Consider the following 19,577-nt stretch of genomic DNA (forward strand, 5'->3'; position numbering starts at 1 on the left):
AAAAAAAAAAAAAAAAAAAAAAAAAAAAAAAAGCAAATAAAGGGATTCTGTCCATCTATAACTACAAAAAAAATTAACAAAAACATACTCTCATTTAGACCCATGTTATCACTAGTTGTAGTTAACATTGGTCTAGCTTAGAAAAAGATTTCATAACCAGGTAATCACTGCTTCCAGTTGGATTTTTTTTTTTGAAGATGAGGACTGTTTCTCTCCTATCTCCTTAAAATAAACCCTGCCAGAGGTGAACTTTAACAAAAGGCTATTCTACATCCACCCTGGAAATCTCTCAGATCCTACCAAGTATGAACAATTTTAAAATCAATTTAAAGGCAAAAATTTCCATCATCAGAGATGGCACAGGTTGAGTTTTGAGATTTGTTGCTACCAAGAGTGATTTTTTTTAACATGGAACTCCTGTCCAGAGAGGTATGATCCCAATCTTCTCTACATGGGATTAATCAATTCAGAGCATGAACCACAAGCCTCCTACATTAAACAGAATGCTTGACTAGATCTATTTTGCTAGACTCCCTCACAAGAGGCCAACAAAAAAATCCATGTGATATCACAGAGGAATTAGCAACCCTAATTATGACACTTGTGGCATGATTTTGGTATTCTTCACTAGATTAAGGTTACAATTGCAGCAAGGCAAGCCATATTTTAGCATCATTAAATCAGATACTATTTCATTAAGAAAAAAATTCATAATCTTGGCCTTTATCATTACAATGCTTTCATTTTAGACATTTATTATTCAGAGTTCTCTGTTTTCCTAACAATTTGTTTACATTCAATATTTTTCCCAAGTTGAATAAAAGAGGAATAAAAAAGTAAGACACCTTCTCTGAGGGAATTAACAATTCCCAAGGCATTCATTGCCTCTTCTTGGTTCTCTTAAAAAAAAAAAAAAAAAAAAATGAATAACTAGTAATATAGGAATCCACCCAGGACATCATGCATGCTAGCCAAGTACTCTACCATTGAGCTACATTCCCATCCTTTTTCTATTTTGAGACACAGTCTTGCTAAGTTTCCCAGGTTGACCTACAACTTGTGATCCTCCTTCCTTAGCCTCAAGTAGTTAGGGTTATAGGGGTGTCCCACTATGGCCAGCTCCTGATTCACATCTTACCGCTGCCTAACAGGGAGAATAATATGCTGCATAACATTATTCTTTGAAGATGATACTTCATTTTTCTGATTGTACAATTGCCCCTGATAAAATTAAGACTTCAAATTAAGACTCACTGAACCCACAGCCTCCTCCCCAAAGCCATAAACAGTAACAAATTAAAAAACTATGTTGTTAGGAACATATGTGTGCATGCTCAAATGTAGAAAATACATGAGGCGCAATACCTGTAAAATGGAGGAAAAGGCAATGAATACTCTTGCTTAGAGATTATTTTCTCTTAAAAAAAAAGTATCATCAATCTTTAATCTTAGATCCTGTTACAGCATCCTGAATCAGCAAGCAGACACCTAAGTGTAAGTCAAGAGCCTACTAAACATCTCATTTTATAATACTCTTTATTTGATTAAAGAATTTACTTTCTTTGTGTACACTGGAATGTTATATTCCCTATGTATTTTACAGGGTTACAAAATGTCTTTCATTTTAAATATTACCCCAAAAGTAATTTCAGAAAAAAAATTTGTGAAATTAAACTTGACTTTTTAAAAATCATATAGACAAGCAACTCTCAAACAAAAAAATGGATTAATAAGATTTCTTGCCTACTTAACTACATGACAGACTTCTTGTCCCAGTCCCCTTCCTCAGAAAAACCTCAGGTGGAAACCAAGCTAGAGATAAGGATTCTTCCCTGATGCAGTTAGGGGAAAGGGAAAGGCCAGAAATTTCTTTGGCAAGCAATTCCAGCCATGGCCATTTGTGATTACTTTGCTTCAAGTACAGTACACTCTTTGCAGGGAGGGCCGGATGCTCAGAGGGAGCAGTGGTCTCCAAACAGCTCAAAGAGCAGGAGGTCATCTATGGGCCTGCAGCCACTCAACCCTCACCCTACCAAGTGCAATACTGGGTTAAAGACCAAAGCTAGGCTGGCTGATGTTGTTCTCCACTGAAAAAGTAATGGATGAAATGGAGCTGAGAAACAATCATTACATGATGATACTCAAAATATTTAGGGGGAGGAAAATGATTTCAAGAGACAGGCTGGTGGAAAATGGTGGGTTGGCTGCAAGGAAACATGGTACACAAGAATAATCCCTCCACAACCAATATAATCAACTGCCTCTTGAAACACTACAACTTCAGTGTTAGAGATGGAGTTTCTCTGATAGTTCAGGGCTAAACAGACTGGCAAAGACTCACTGAACCCACAGCCTCCAAAATCATAACCTCTTTTCTGCTAGAAAGGAGAGGACTGATGAAAGAGTGATCAGGAAGAGGGAGGTGGTGAAGTTGAGGAATGTGAATGGATTCCAAAGACTGTTTTGGCTCAAGTACCCAAAATGTAGAGAACTGGAAGCTTGGGTTGCACTAGCAGCAGACATGATTACATGTAGATGTGAAATTCCTTACTGAACACAACTATTCTTCTCCTAGACATCCTGGAGAGGGGACTGCACCATCTGAAAGCTGCTTCTCAGCTATATTTAATATTGACACAAGTAGGAAAGTCAGGCCTTAAAAGGAAAACAACTTGGCAAATGGTAGAGGGATAGATGGACAGAAAACAACCTTTTCCTTTAACTTCTAGACTCCATACCCCTTAATTAGTTCACCTGTATTGTCCAAAAATCAGTGGGTTAGATAACCTTTGTTCCAGGAGTGCCATATATAATGCCTATGTACAGATGATCCCCGTGCTTGATTGGCTGTACAGAAAGAAAAACTAATGGTAAAGGAAAGGAGTATGAAAGATTAAAATCTTCTACAGAGAAAACTTTCTAAAAACAAATGAAATATGAAATATAACTATATTTAGGGATTAAAAGAAAGGAGCAACTTAGGTGAAAGCAGAGTAAGTGTTTACAGGGGGCATTCTCTGGAGAGCTTGCTTTCCTGCTGGCCAGTAAAATCTGCCAAAGAAATCAGCAGCCTTTCCCTTTATGTCTGTGTCATGTCTTTGTCAAAGAATGTCTCCATGACACTGAAACACTGGGGGTGAGTTGAGGGTCCTTGAGCGCAGAGAACGTGCACTGTATCAGAAAAAAGGGTCTCCAATGGCTTGTAAATTTGGAAAAATTCTTCAGCCACTTTTGGCTTCTTCTTTATAAATTTGAAAATTTTCCTTTCTGGTTCTTTCTTCTTGGTATTACAGGATTTCATACTTATCCACTAGGAAAGTGGTCTCTGTGGAAAACCTGACAGGGCTGTTTCCATCTACCTGGGTCACTTTGGTAACCTAGGAAAATAAACAAAGAATATTGTAAAGCAAAAGGAGGATGATTCTAGTCTCCAAGAAGCTAACTAAATCCTCATTACAGAACAGATCAAGTCCCCTAAACATAGTATTAAAAGTAGCTTAGAAATACTAAAAACTCTTCAAATCATAACTGCAGTTCACTGCCTAACGCTTACCCATCAACATACCCATGACTCATCTGCTCTCCAGAGAAGGAGAAAGGGTAATTTGTCATGAGATGTAGAGCAGAATTAATATTAAGTAAAAGCTCCAGAATGAGCGACCACAGCCCAGCTCTACCCTTCAGAACCTATGAAACTCATCAACATTCTATCAAAATGATCAATTAACATGTTAACCCAAAATGCAACATTTTAACTCTTTAATATTATTCATTTCATCTGTTCAAAAAAATTTCTTGTGTTCAATGTTCTATTAAGGTATTCCACAATACTGATTTTCTAAGGCATGGCTGGTTTCTTTCAATGAGATTCTTTTTCTAATAATAGGACCAAATAGGAAAACCCATTTTGGGTTTTAACCCAATACAGATGGGGTTATGCCACTAACTGAGAGTGAGTACTGCTCTTCAGAATCTACAGAAGAAGCTGTAACTTCCCAAGAACTTCCCAGATAAACAGAATCCATATGGGAAAATAAGGTAGTTGCAGAATAACAAAGAAGTCAAATAGACGAGAAGACTCTATAAACTGGGTCCTATTAATGCAAATCGAAACACTAGAGGTGAATTTAAAATGCTAAAGGAACAGTTTACACATTTCCATTGCTCTGTCTACCTAAAAGACAAAGTTTGCAACAGAAATGGTTCATGATTGTTTGCAGTAATTCAGGGAGCCATGCCATAAATAATCTGAAAATTGGCATGTATAAATATGACATAATGAAGCTCACTGTTCTGCATAATATACACTAACAAAAATCCAGAGCTTTGGATGTGGCTCAGTGGTAGAAGACTTGCCTAGCATATGTGAAGTCCTGGATTCAATCCCTAACACTGGGGAAAAAAAAAAAAAATCCCCAAATCATTTCCATTTGTTAGAACCACTTTTTTTTCCTTTGGTGATGGTGGTGGTGCTAATGACAGGGCTTCCGGCATATTAGGCAAATGCTCCACCAGGGAGCCATAGCCCCACTCTTAAAACTTTCTTTTTCTATGGACTGGGGTTATGGCTCAGTGGTAGAGCGCTTGAACATGTGAGGCACTGGGTTTGATCCTCAGCACCACATAAAACCAAATAAATAAATATATAAAAGAAACACTTAAAAAAAAAAACCTTTCTTTTTCTTTTTTAGATTGACACAATATTCTTATTTCTACTTCTATGTGGTGCTGAGGATTGAACCCAGTGCCTCATGCATGCGAGACAAGTGCTCTATCACTGAGCTAAAATCCCAGCCCTTTCTTTCATTTCTTGGGTAGAACTGAGAACAAGACATTATAAAATCATGCACTGAGTATTTGGACAAATGGATTTTAAAATGGACACAACTAAGTGTATACCCTACAAGTACTTTTATGCACATTCCATATTCAATTTTTTTTGTCTGACCTACATAGAAAATCTTAGGTGACGCAGGTGAGAAATTTGACCATAATCAATTGGTCAGAAATGGAATCTGCGGGGGACATTAGCTTTGATGATTTTTGCTCTAACATGAAACCATGCTGCCCAAAAGCCATCTATCCCACTTTTCTTCTCATACATGCACTCTATTAAAATGGAGTACCTGTATGTTACAGTAATTTTTTTTGGAGATGAAAGAAACTTGAACCGGGAAGAAGTCATTGGGCTGCCCAGCAATGCTAAACTCCAGGCTGCCACTCTTATTTTTGGCATCAATCACTGGCAGGCACCACTCCAAGGTATTTCGTCGACTGTCATGTCGATATTCCCCATCGATCTCACCAATAACTGGTGCACCAACACCGGATCTGTCATGAGAAATATCTGGTCAAGTTAGGTGTCCAGAGATTGAAGAACTGCAAGGAAAACCAACCCCAAATTTGATTACGCTTCTCAAATTCAGCTTCAAGTTTTCTAGAACTGCAATATTTATGCAGTCCTGGAAAAATTAGACTCCCTAATAATAACTTCAATGGTCAAAGTCCCAGCACCCTGGCTAAGGATCTTACTCAATTCTCTGTAGATATGGGTATATACAATGATAGATACTTGGCAGATAAACCTGGGAGCTAATAGGGGACTAATACTGCAAATGAGTGAAGCAGGACATGTTTCCAAAAATTCTACACTAATGATCTGTTATAATTTTAATACAATTCAACTCTCTTTATAGGTAACAATGGAGAATAAAGCAGGTTAATAACAGTATTGGGGAGAGGCAGTACTTTAAACACATAATGGAGATGAATTTGTCCTGTGAGAGAATTTGTTTTCAGAAAACTGAGAAAGATTCAAAACTGCCTGACGCTGATGCCAAAAGATTTATCTGACTTATAATCAAGTGGACTCTCATTTGATAAATTGAAGCACAATTATCCCTGGGCAAAGTGGAAACATGATGGGAGAAAGAGATATATATGGTTGTCTTTATTCTACAAAAGAATCAGGGCTAGTTTGAATGTACTGTATACCCTCACACATGGCTGACAGGCAGTGTCATCAACTCCTACACATTCTAAATTTACCATCTTTTAATTCACTAGTGACATTCAATGCTTGTATCAGGGGCAAGGTAAATATGGGAGACAGAGAAAACTTTAAGGGTGGCATAAGACATTTATTAACTCTTCTCTATCAATTTTATGGTCCTAGTTCTTTTATATTCCTTCTCTGTGCCCCTTATTCCAATCTGATCTCTTCTAATTTGATCAGTTATAGACAATGGAGTAAAGTGCTGTCTTAAGGGTCTCTTCTAGAGACTATTGAACTAAGACACAGGAAACCACTGAAACCACAATTATAGGGTGGACAGAAGGGCCTAAAAATTGTGGCATCCTAAAAATAGTCTAGTAAAATAAATCTTGACAAACAAAACCCCACCTATTACCAATGCCCAAATCCTACAACGTTTCAAGGCAGCCATCTATTGTTCCACAAGAATAACCAAATTGTGAATAACAGGATTTATATGTGCGTGTGTGATATATATGTCAATACTTATATCTGTATATATGTCTATTTAACATATATATATGATATTGGTTATAAAGTATATCTTTAAAAATGGAAATAAGAGCCAGGCACATTTATCAAATGAGAATCCACTTGATTATAAATCAGATAAATCTTTTGGCATCTCAGAAAGCTGAGGCAGGAGGATCTAGAGTTCAAAGCCAACCTCAGCAACTTAGTGAGACCCTATCTCTAAATAAAGTCTAAATAAGTATAAAAAATGGCTGGGGTTGGGGGCTGGGGTTGTGGCTCAGCAGTAGAGCGCTCGCCTCACACCCACACGTGTGCGGCCCTAGGTTCGATCCTCAGTACCACATAAAAATAAATAAATACAATGATGGCATTGTGTCCAACTACAACTAAATAATAAATATTAAAAAAAAAATGGCTGGGGATGTGGCTCAGTGGTTAAGCCCCTGGGTTCAATCCCCAGTACAAAAAAAAAAAAAAAAAGAACTAAGAATGACAAATGACAAACCAGACTTGACAATGTAAAGGACTGAGTTAATCAAAAGGGAACAAAAATATAAATTAAGTTAGTACCATTTTCTCCACAACAATAGTAAAGTTCCTCTAAAAAATATATATTTTTCATAATTAAACCTGGTACTTATTCAGGGTTAAAGGAGTGCAGCTGAGATTCACTGAGGCAGTACAAATGTACAAGTTATTGAAAATGTAACTGAGGAAATAAATTTAAGGTGGAGAGTATTTCCAGATGATCCTGGGGGGTAGGTCATTTAAGTGCATGGCACTAGAGGGGCTGGAGATGTGGCTCAAGTGGTAACGCGCTCGCCTGGCATGTGCAGGGTGCTGGGTTTGATCCTCAGCACCACATGAAAATAAAATAAAGATGTTGTGTCCACGGGGGTGGGGGGGAGGAATTACTAGAACTAATTTTGAAGGGGTAACTGGCATTTTCATTTTCTTGATTGTATTGACAGTTGCACAGGTACACATGTCAAAACTTAACCACTTTGCACAACTTAAATATGTGTAGTTTATGTTAATTATACTTAATAAAACTATGAGAAAATTCACTGAAACTGATGTAGATATCTTGTTTCAGCAAGAATCAATAGTTCCACTGAATATATTCTCATCTTTAGTGATAGTTAAGACAGTCAGTGAAAAATAAAAATTCAGTCTGACAGACTCAACTTCTTTGTGAAACAAAACAAAGAAAATGTGACTGAAAAGTGGCTCCTCCTTTTGGAAATCTTCATTATTACATGAAGACGCTAAGAACTAATACCTAGCCCCAGAACTACAACTGGCTTTTTTGTTTGACTGGTTTGAACTGAAAGCCAAAGCTTATACACTCAATGTATTTTAACAAATGTATGCAGTCTTGTAAGCACCATCAAAATCAAGTCATAGAACATTTCCATCATCCCCTGAAATTCCTTCTGTCCTTTCGTAGCCAAATACTTTCCCCTCTACTTCCTGATGTTGTTCTAAGAGTATTACCTTTTCCAGAAAGTCTTGGAAGTAGAATCATATAGTAAGTAGCCTTTGGTGTCTTGCTTCTTTTACAATTGGTCTTTTTAAAAAGCAAATATCTTAGAATGCACTGCAGCAAGGTGCTTCCTCCAAAAAGACCAGTTCTATAAGCTAACATAGGGGACACGATTATGTGGGGGACACCACTTACGGAAGTGGGATGGTGATAACTACATCATTCAGTTCTAAGTTGTCTTCTTGTAGCTCGTATTCTATGTTGACATCACAGCCATTTCCACTCTCTGAGGGCCAGCAATTAACTGAGGAGTAAAGCAAAGCAGTCATACTAGAACATCAGAAAAAAGTAAAATTGCCTCAACATTTTGACTAAAATGAAGTATGGAAAAAGAGTAGATAAAAGTTAAGATGGCAGGGGCTGGGGCTGGGGCTGAGCAGTAGAGCGCTCACCTGGTACATGTGAGGCCCTGGGTTTGGTCCTCAATACCACATAAAAATAAATAAATAAAATGGGGGTGTTGTGTCCAACTATAACTAAAAAATAAAATATTAAAAAAAATGGGGCTGAGATTGTGGCTCAGTGGTAGAGTGCTCACCTACCATGCATGAGGCACTGGGTTCAATCCTTAGCACTACATAGATATAAAATAAAGATACTGTGTCCACCTAAAACTAAAAAATAAATATTAAAAAAAAAAGGTAAGATGGCAAATCCAAGCTAATTAACATCTGCAGGCTTAAAACATTCTAATATAAACTATATATATGAAAAATTTAAGTGAAGTCAGACACTGTTGTGCACACCTATAATCCCAGCTACCCAGAAGGTAAGAGGATCGAAATTTCAAGGCCAGCCTGGAAAACGTAGTGAGACCCTATCTAAAACGGAGGGGAAAAAAGGGTGGGGTGGAGAGTAAGGGCTGGGAATATAAGCTCAGTGCCTCTGTTTTCAATATCCAGTACCTCAAAAAACAAAAACAAAAACAAAAGTAAAGCAAATGATTAAAAGCAATTTTGAAAGGTCATTTTGTCAAAAATAACTTTGCTATGGCAAAGAAAATGAAAGTGCACAAGCTAGGATTATTTCAAGTTTTCAATGTAGACTAGCTCAGTGGAAATGGTTAGAGGCACTTACTTGTCAGTGGAATAAAAGATTCCTCTGTGGTCTGTAGTCTCCACTTTAGCACTCCTACATCACTATTGACTGGAAACGACTTCTCTGGATTCTTTAAGCCAATTAGAGACTCTGAGGTGAAAAGTTTTTTATCCACATTTGGATGGGTCTGGAATGAGTCAGGAAGGAAAACTTAGGTTCAGAAAGGATAAGACAAGAAATAAACTCCCTCTGGGTTTACATGGCCCATAATCTAAACATCTAAGATAAAGTGTCAAAGCTGAGTACCCTGGTGCATACCTATAATCCCTGTAGCTCAGGAAGCTGAGGCAGGAGAATTCCAAGTTTGATGCCAGCCTCAGAAACTTAGCAAGGCCCTAAGCAACTTAACAAGACCTTGTCTCTAAACAGAATATTTAAAAGGACTGGAGATGTGGATCAGGTGTTAAGCGTCCTTGGGTTCAATCTCCAGTACCAAAACAAAGAAACAACTTATAATTGAAAAAGTCAAAGAATAATAACCAGGTCCTTTCCAAAAATACTTCAACAGGGAGCTATTTCTTGCAGAAGACTAAATCAGGGAATAGGAGTGAGGTTCAGTGGTAGAGTGTACACAAAACAAGTGCGTGCGCGCACGCAGAGGATGACTGAAGTCAGATGATAATCAGCTGCCAGGGTCAGATAGCAGTCTTGGCCTTATATAAAAACAGATAAGAAAGGAAAAAGCTAGGGCTAGGGATGTGGCTCAAGCGCCTGGCATGCATGCGGCCCGGGTTCGATCCTCAGCACCACATACAAAACAAAGATGTTGTGTCCGCTGATAACTAAAAAATAAATATTAAAATTCTCTCTCCCTCTCTCTTTAAAAAGAAAGGAAAAAGCTATCTGTAGAGTCTAGCTGTAATTTTGCCTTAGAGAACGTAAGCAATTTAGTGAGACCCTATTTCAAAATAAAAAGAGCTGGGGATGTGGCTCAGTGGTTAAGTGCACCTGGGTTCAATCCCTGGTTTTGGGGAAAAAGTCTCATCTTTTTAAAATAAATTGTATTAGAAGAAAAAACAAATAAGTCACTTCTGGGTAGCAGTCTACATATACTTTAATAGCCAGCAAAGATGTTGTCAAATTATAAAAGCACTACTTCCAAAAGAGAATTCTGCTGATTGTGGGGAAAATAGACAAAAATACACTTTTCCCTGAAAAGGCTTTGTTGTTGAACAAGATGTAAAATCAACCACCTAAATAAAATGTGAAAAGAACCACCATAATAAGAAGATACAAGGGCTCAAATACATTTAATATTTGTCCACACATATTTATTCTGGTAAGTATTTTATGCACTGTTTATTTATTTAATTATTTATTTAGTTGTTGATAGATCTTTATTTTATTTATATGTGGTGCTGAGAATCGAACCCAGTGCCTCACACATGGCAGGCAAGTGCGCTACCGCTGAGCCATAGCCCCAGCCCTGCACTTTTCAAATATACCATTACTAGATACTGCCATTCATCTAATAAAACAAACTCTGGCAGTTTATAAAGGACAGAATGACTAAACTGATTGTCATACCTGTTTTAATAAAATATCTCCTAATAAAGTTTTTTGCTAAGTTGCTTATGATCCTCCTGCTTTAGCCATCGGAGTCACTGGGATTACAGGCATGTGCCACTATGCCTGGTAAGAAAACCATATTTCAAGTAAGAAACTAAATTACTTTACTTTTTTCATAATAGTTAAACATCTCTTTGCCGCTATTGTTAGTGATATGAAGAAATCACCTACTAAATTTCAAAAGGATCTTTCATTCAATCCCAATATTTGAAAGTCATTCTAATACTGCTACAGTCTATCACTCAGGAACCACTGTATGTAACATATTAACTTCTTTCCTATGCATCTACAATGGCACTAGCTCTATTACTTAAATAATTTTCTGTATTCTGTGGTTCATGAGGACTTCTAGTTGAGAAACACTATGCTTTGGGTTAGGAATGTAGCTTGGTGATAGGGCACTTGTATACTATGTATAAGCCCATGGCTCAATCTCTAGCATTATAAAAAATTTTTTTAGGGCTGGGGATGTGGCTCAAGCGGTAGCGCGCTCGCCTGGCATGCGTGCGGCCCGGGTTCGATCCTCAGCACCACATACAAAGAAAGATGTTGTGTCCGCCAAATACTAAAAAATAAATATTAAAATTCTCTCTCTTTAAAAAAAAAAAAAAAAAAAAAAAAAAAAAAAAAAAATTTTTTTTAAAAAAAGAGTAAGAAGATGACAACTGTGCTGGGTAGACCAAAGTCTAAATACGTACCTGTAGCTGTACCCCTTTCTTATCTTCATTTTCCACATGAAGACGAATTCGGCCAAATTTGTCATCTGAGATCCTAAGCATGATCATGCCATGCAATTCCATGTTCTGTAATCCTCCATCTCGTCCACAGGTTAGCGTGATCTTTTCTTCAATCTTCATATGCACACTATAAAGAAAAAGTAGTTAATTTGTTGAGAAAGGTAGAAACCAAAACTCTCTCTCTCTGGGTGATTAGCCATCAAAAAATATTTAAGATGCTGCTGCTTTATCAAAATCTAAAGCATTATTCTCTTTGATTCAGCAACTCTCTAGAATTTGTTCTATAACTAAATTGTCACCCGTGCAAAACAACGTATTATTATTTTTTAAATATTTATTTATTTATTTTAGTTTTCGGCAGACACAACATCTTGATTTGATGTGGTGCTGAGGATCGAACCCCCCACCACGCACATGCCAGGCGAGTGCGCTACCGCTTGAGCCACATCCCCAGCCCCAAAACAATGTATTATTATTCACAAAAAATTGTTTGTAGACTGGGTATGGCACTATGCACTTATAACCCCAGCAACTCTGGAAACAGAGATAGGAGGACTGCAAGTGTGAGGCCAGCCTGGGCAACTTAGTGAAACCTTGTCTCAAAATAAAAGTAAAAATAAAAAGGGTTGGAGATGTGGTTCAATGGTAGAGTATCTAGTACTACAAAACAACCAACCAAAAATATTATTAATAACAAAAAGAATCATTTGTGGAAAAAAATTGAAGGCATTCCCTCTAAAAACTGGAACAAAACAGGGATGCCATCTTTCACCACTTCTATTTAAACACAGTTCTTGAAACACTGGCCAGAACAATTACATGAAAGAAACTAAAGGGAAACACAGAGGAAAAGAAGAACTCAAATTGGCACTATTTGCTGATGGTATGATTCTATACCTAGAAGATCCCAAAAAAGTTCCACCAGAAAACTTCTAGAACTAGTAAATAAATTCAGCAAAGTAGCACGACATAAAATCAACACCCATAGGGCTGGGGATGTGGCTCAAGCGGTAGCGCGCTCGCCTGGCATGCGTGCGGCCCGGGTTCGATCCTCAGTACCACATACAAACAAAGATGTTGTGTCCGCCGAGAAATTAAAAAAAAAAAAAAAATCAACACCCATAAATCAAAGGCATTTCTGTATATCAGTGACAAATCCTCAGAAAGGGAAATGAGGAAAACTACCCATTTACAATAGCCTCAAAAAAAAACAAAAACAAAAACAAAACAAAACAACAAAAAAAACCCTTAGGAATCAACAAAAGAGGTGAAAGATCTATATAATTAAAATTACAGCACAATTCACAACAGCTAAACTGTGGAACCAACCTAGATGCCCTTCAGTAGATGAATGGATAAAGAAAATGTGGTATATATACACAATGGAATATTACTCAGCAATAAAAGAGAATAAAATCATGGCATTTGCAGGTAAATATGGATGGAGTTAGAGAAGATAATGCTAAGTGAAGTTAGCCAATTCCAAAAAACCAAATGCCAAATGTTTTCCCTGACACAAGGAGGCTGATTCATAGTGGGATAGAGAGAGGGAGCATGGGAGGAATAGATAAACTCTAGATAGGGCAGGGGTTGGAGGGGAGGGGAAGAGGCATGGGGTTAGAAATGATGGTGGAATGTGATGGTCATTATTATACAGAGTGCATATATGAAGACACACACTGGTGTGAATACACTTTATATACAACCAGAGATATGAAAAATTGTGCTCTATATGTGTAATAAGAATTGTAATACATTCCACTGTCATATATAAATAAAAAAAAAATTTAAATAATAAAAATTTAATATTTTACTTTTTAAACAATGTATTAAATATGTAATTAAAATCAATGTATTTAATTTTTTATAAAAAATTTTTAAAAAAGAATTATTTGTAGTAAAAAAAGTTTCAATGTCCATCTGTGGGGAACTGCTTAAATATATAAAGGAGGCTGGGGATATAGCTCAGTTGGTAGAGTGCCTGCCTCACATGCACTAGGCCCTGGGTTCAATCCCTAGCACCACAACCTCAGCCCCTACCTGTATGTATGTATGTATGTATGTATATATGTATGTGTTCACCACAAAATAAATAAATACAAGCATACATACATAGATACATAAATACATACATAAAGGTAGGGGCTGAGGTTGTAGCTCAGTGGTAAAGTGCTTGCCTCGTATGTGTGAGGCACTGGGTTCAAACCACATAAAAATAAATATAGATACTGTGTGTTTATCTACAACTAAATAAACATTCTAAAAAAATACATAAAGGTATATCAATATGAATGAGTACAAGGCAGCTGTGGGGGGATGAGGAGAAAAAAACTGAAAAATCTTTTTATTTAAAAACAATTTTAAGGGGCTGGGGATGTGGCTCAAGCGGTAGCGTGCTCGCGCCTGGCATGCGTGTGGTCCGGGTTCGGTCCTTAGCACCACATGCAGGCAGGGATGTTGTGTCCGCCGAAAAACTAAAAAATAAGTGTTGAGAAATTCTCTCTCTCTCTTTAAATTAAAAAACAAACAAACAAACAAAACAATTTTAAATTTTAAGAAATTATAGGTGTATGCCTATAATCCAAGTGTCTTGGGAGGCTGGGACAGGAGGATTGCAGGTTCAAAGGCAGCCTCAGCAACTTGGCGAGGCCTTGACCAACTTAGCAACACCCTGTGACTCAATGGTTGAGCCTCCTGGTTTGAATCCCTGGTAAATAATAATAATAAAATAATAATAATAATACTGCAGGGCATGGTGGTACACTCCTGTAATCCCAGTTACATGGGAGGCTGAGGCAGGAAGATAGCAAGTTCCAGGCAAGCCTGTTTTTTAATTTAGGGAGACCCTATCTCAAAACAAACACTGAAAAGGCCTGAGGATGCAAAACAGTGGTAGAGCACCCATGGGTGCCCCAATTCCAATAATGATGATGATGATGATAATAATAATAATAATAATAATAATAAATCCCTCAAATGAGGAAATTCTTATCTATAAATAATTAAATGCAAAAAAGCAATTAGACAATGTGTTTAGAATGCTACTGCTATGCTTTGTTTTGTTTGGTACTGGGGATTGAACCCAGGGGTGCTCAACCACTGAGCCACATCCCCAGCCCTTTTTTACCTTTAATTTTTGAGACAGGGCATCAATAAGTTACCTAGGGCATTCTTTGCTAAATTGCTGAGACTGGTTTTGAACTCCTGATCCTCTGCCTCAACCTCCCCAGATGCTAGGATTATATCTTTGCACCATGGCACCTGGCTAGAATGCTGCTGCTTTGTATAAAAATGAAAAAGAAGCCAGGTATAGCCTGTAATCCTAGCTACTCAGGAGGCTCAGGTAGGAGGATCTTAAATTTAAAGCCTGCTTGAGCAAATTAGCAAATTAGCAAGACTGTCTCAAACTAAAAATTAAAAAGGCTGGGGATGTGGCTCAATGGTTGAATGTCCTTGGTTTCAATCCCCAATACCACAAAAATAAAGGAATAAAAAAAGATACATTTTTATTCTTCTATACATCATAGACTATCTCTTCAGAAGGATACACAAAAAGCTAGTTGATGTCAGTTGCTTCCACAATGAAAAACTTGCATGTCTAGATGGGAGGAATACTTTTTATATTAATGTCTTTTGAAACCTTTTGAATTTTGTGCTATAGGAATATATAACTTAATAACAAAATAAGTAAAATTAAAAAGTGCTGCTACTATGGGTGATTATTAAATACAATCTATCCAAATTCTATAATAAAACTATTTTTAGTTGGGTGAACTTCAGTTCATTCTCTATTTCAACTCTTATTTTCCGCAAAACAAAGGTTTTCAGACTCAAGATCACAAAGGACTGTGTATCTTAAGATAATGCAGGGTCTCATTTTACCTTCACAAGAGTTTTTCTGCACTCAAGAGGTTCTTCATGATTAAAAAGAACCTTAATCTCTAATGTGATAGTCTCCAACCTGTGTTTAAAAGTGTGATGCCTTTGTCTCACTTAAAACAGCCAATAGGGATAGGACAGGCACTTCAGTGAGTCAAGAGAATTATCTGGATGTAACTCTATTCATTTTCACACAGAATAGAACATCTAAAGAGTAAATACTCTACTATTATGTAGACCTAATTGAGGTATCCTCCCAGACTCATCTTTCACTTGACCTCAATACCATCAGCAACAGTAGAAGGTCTGGACTCAAGAGAAGAAATCTGAGTCATGAAAATGTGAACTTGATCAACCACCACTTAAAAATGTTATAAACCACTGTCTCAACCCTGAAATAAAAGACAAACCAAAATATTCTACACCGGGTTCAAATACTTAAAAGGCAAAATATGTTAACCTGCTGTTAAAGTTACTTACAAATTTTGGATTAAAGAATGGTTTTTCTTTACAATTTAATTAGAAAAATATGCCAAAATATAGTGCAGAGTCATCAGACCTTTCATTCAAATCCATTTTTAAAACTTTTTTGGTACTAAGGATTGAACTCAGCTACTAAGCTGTATCCTTGTTTTTTTTTTTTTTTTTTAGTTGTTAATGGACCATTATTTTATACATTTATTTATTGTAGTGCTGAGAATCAAACCCAGTGCCACACATATGCTAGGCAAGTGCTCTACCACTGAGCAACAACCCCAGCCTGCCCAGATTCTTTTTAATTTTCTATTTTGAGACAGGGTCTGCAAAGTTGCTGAGGTTGTCCTCAAACTTGGAATCCTCCTGTCTTAGCCTCCTGAGTCTCTGGGATTACTGGAGTGCGCCACCATGCCCAGCTAATTCAAACTTTATTTTAAGAGACTTGCTCCACGCTAGACAAATCACTTTTGCTTAACTTACCCAATAAAAGGCAAAAACGGGTGACTGAAAAAAAATTTTAAAAATACCTTAAGTTAATATCTAGAATATATTCTGTATATATCTTTCAAATCAGGAAAAATTAGGGGCTGCGATCAGTTGGTAAAGTCCTTGCCTCATATGCATAAGGCCCTAAGTTCAATCCCCAGCACACACACACACACACAAAAAACAACCACAATAATAATAATAATAATAATCAGGAAATATTAAAAAGTACAAAAAATGGGACTGAGGGTATAGCTCAGTGGTAGAGTACTTGCTTAGCATGTGTGAGGTCCTCGGGTTCAATCCCCAGTATACCACCCCCCCAAAAAAGAATTTATAGCACATCGAAAGAGGATTTTTTAAAAAATGTAATACTCTACTTACTGAAAGAATTAATTCTTACCTTTCCATATTAATAGGTGGAGCATGCACTTTGGTTGCTTCAGAGGTACGTTTGCCCATATTAGAGGACATGATAGTTTCACCTTCAGATTTCAATTTGTCCACAAAGTTATCTACTTCCTTTCCTTTGGCTCCAAGTTTCAAAGCCTTGCTGGGGCCTGAAGGCCTAGGTTGAAGAATACAAAATAAGAACACACATACATATACACAGAAGCCCAAAACATTAATGACCCCACATCAAAGAAGCTTTCCCTGAAGCTATTCTTCATTTATTTTTATGTGATGCTGAGGATCAAACCCACTGCCTCACATGTATGAGGCAAACACTCTACTACTGAGCTCCAGCTGCCCCGAAGCTATTCTTTTTTTTTTTTTAGTTGTAGATGAACACGATATCTTTATTTTTTTTTTAATATGGTGCTGAAGTTTGAACACAGTACCTCACACATGTGAGGCAAGCACTCTACCACTGAGCTACAACCTCAGCCCCTGAGCTATTCTTAAGAGGAATGTGAAGTCCTCAAATGGAAAATCCAAACTTCCTACTGTTGGTAGACAAGTAGACTATGATAGTCTAATACGAACCCGCCAAAACTTGATAGTCATTTTAATACGTAAGCTTACAGTACCCAAACCAAATGTGGGTTTTGGGGTTTTTTTTTTGGTACCAAGGATTAAACCCAGGGATGCTTCACCACTAAACTACATCCTCAGTCCTTTTTATATTTTATTTAGAGTCAGGATCTCACTAAGTTGATCAAGCCTTGTTAGTTGCTGAACCTGGTTTTGAACTCAAGATCCTCCTGTCTCAGCCTCCCAAGCTGCTGGGATTATAGGTATGCACCAAGGCACCTGGCCCAAATATGCATTTTTTTATTCACATATGATCAGACGAATACTCTGTAGCTTCCATTCAGATAAAATAACTACGCAAACAAAATTCTGCATATAACTTCGTAGTTCAGAGATTCCCCTTAAACATTAAGATTAAATATCCATGTTCCATAAACAGTTAAACACCCCCTCCCTTCCCTACATAAGGCAATTCTAGTAGGAAACTGAGGTCATAGCATGATCTGTAAAAGAACTCTCTTTTACATAAAAGTAGTAATACCACATTCACTAATCACTCCCAAGTATACAAATACAGCCTTCCTCTGGCTGGTAATACACTGGATTATACCTGGCTGGTGCAGGTGCCACTTTTGGTTTATCAGTCTCAATGATGGTTTCTGTGATCATGGCAGCTGTGCTGCCTCCAGATACTGCAGAGCTACCAAATCCCCCAAATCCTGGTGCTTTTTTCCCTTGTCTCTCCGCATCTCTCCGTGCCTGTTGTAATTCTTTTGCTTTACGCCGCATCTCAGCCTTAGCTTCACGTTCTTGAGTCTACAAAGAGACATGTGGATATAACTTTGTGTACAAGCTACATTATCAAGTAAAAACAGGAAAATCATATTAGTGAAAGCTAAAAGACATTAAAACCAGCAGTCCCAAAGAAGACCCCACTCACCTCTCTGACTGCTCTGAACACTTTCTCCTCATGAGAATCCATTTCTGTGAAGGTTCTGATCTGTGCCAGGTTAACATTCTCCCGGTATCCCAGGGCAACAATCTCATCAAAAGCAAAAATCAAATCAAAACAGTGCTCAGATATTTCATTCTCCTCTAAGGCTCGGCAATACTCAGGAATCTAATCATGGACAGCAATGGAAAAGAAAGATTTTGCATTTACTAGTAGTTTTTTCCAAGTCTTATTCTTTTTTTTTTTTTTTTAATATTTTTGAGTTGTTGATGGACCTTTATTTATTTGTATGAGGTGCTGAGAATCGAACCTAGGGCGGCACACATGCTAAACAAGCGCGATACCAGTAAGCCACAACCCCAGCCTAAGTCTTATTCTTTGTTTTGTGTGGGGGGTGGGGTGGGGTGGGAGCATGGATTAGACTCAGGGGCACTCAACCACCAAGCCATATCCCCAGCCCAATTTCCTATTTTATTTAGAGACAGGGTCTCACTGAGTTGCTCAATGCCTTGCTTTTTTGCTAAGGTTCGTTTTGAACTTGGGAGGCAAGCGGCTGGGATTACAGGCATGTGCCACCAAGCCTGGCTAGGTCTTATTCTTTCAAGTACAGAAATTTCATTAAACCTGAATACCTTTCTTAGCTCCTTCCAGTCTTTATTTTAAGCAAGACTTTGGCATAAAGTCTTTGTTTCTGTGTCTGCATCATTTAGCCTTATCTAAAATACATAGCCAAATAAATTTCCTAAATATAAAGGCACTAGCCATGCATGATGACACATACCTGTAATCCCAGGTACATGGAAGACTGAAGCAGGGAAAAAGTTTGAGATCAGCTGCTTGATAATTTAGTGAGACTGTTACAGCCTGGGGTTGTGGCTCAGTGGCAGAGCACTCGCCTAGAACATGCAAGGGCTGGGTTCAATCCTCAGCACCACATAAAAATAAATAAATAAAATAAAGAAGGAAGGAATGAATTTCTGTATTCTCTTCTGGGATACTTAGAGTTCAGGAGAGGACCCAATGTCTGCTGAATGAATAAGGAGTTGGAGCAATAAACTGCTGAAATGGGAGAAGCAGAGCCTACAAACTGATAAGCATAAGCTGTCTTGGAGGAAAAACTAGCTTCACACAAAAATGTGGAACCAAGCCAGGTGTCGGGTCATGCCTGTAATCCCAGCAACTTCGGAGGCTGAGGCAGGATCGCAAGTTCAAGGCAAGTCTCAGCAATTTAGCAAGGTCCTAAGCAACTTAGTGAGATCCTGTCTCAAAATTAAAAATAAGAAGCTCAGTAGTAAAGTGCCTCTGGGTTCAATCTCCTGTATCCAAAAAAAAAAAAAAAAAAGGGGAACC

The 19,577-nt window shown here is 37.6% G+C and overlaps 1 protein-coding gene across 1 annotated transcript in view; it reads right to left on the reverse strand.

Annotated features, from left to right (window-relative positions):
- Positions 1–1,519: 1,519 nt before the first annotated feature.
- Arcn1 (archain 1) overlaps positions 1,520–19,577 on the reverse strand; it is a 30,672-nt gene continuing 12,614 nt past the window's right edge. Inside the window, exons 3-10 of the mRNA XM_015489788.2 lie at positions 18,216–18,395; positions 17,886–18,091; positions 16,704–16,868; positions 11,420–11,585; positions 9,132–9,279; positions 8,190–8,298; positions 5,127–5,331; positions 1,520–3,377 (exon numbers count right to left, since the gene is read on the reverse strand). Coding sequence (XP_015345274.1) covers positions 3,288–3,377; positions 5,127–5,331; positions 8,190–8,298; positions 9,132–9,279; positions 11,420–11,585; positions 16,704–16,868; positions 17,886–18,091; positions 18,216–18,395 — 1,269 coding nt within the window. The 3' untranslated portion in view covers positions 1,520–3,287. The remainder of the gene's footprint in view (positions 3,378–5,126; positions 5,332–8,189; positions 8,299–9,131; positions 9,280–11,419; positions 11,586–16,703; positions 16,869–17,885; positions 18,092–18,215; positions 18,396–19,577) is intronic.

The sequence above is a fragment of the Marmota marmota genome, unplaced genomic scaffold, assembly GCF_001458135.2.
Source record: "Marmota marmota marmota unplaced genomic scaffold, marMar, whole genome shotgun sequence".
Taxonomy (NCBI): domain Eukaryota; kingdom Metazoa; phylum Chordata; class Mammalia; order Rodentia; family Sciuridae; genus Marmota; species Marmota marmota.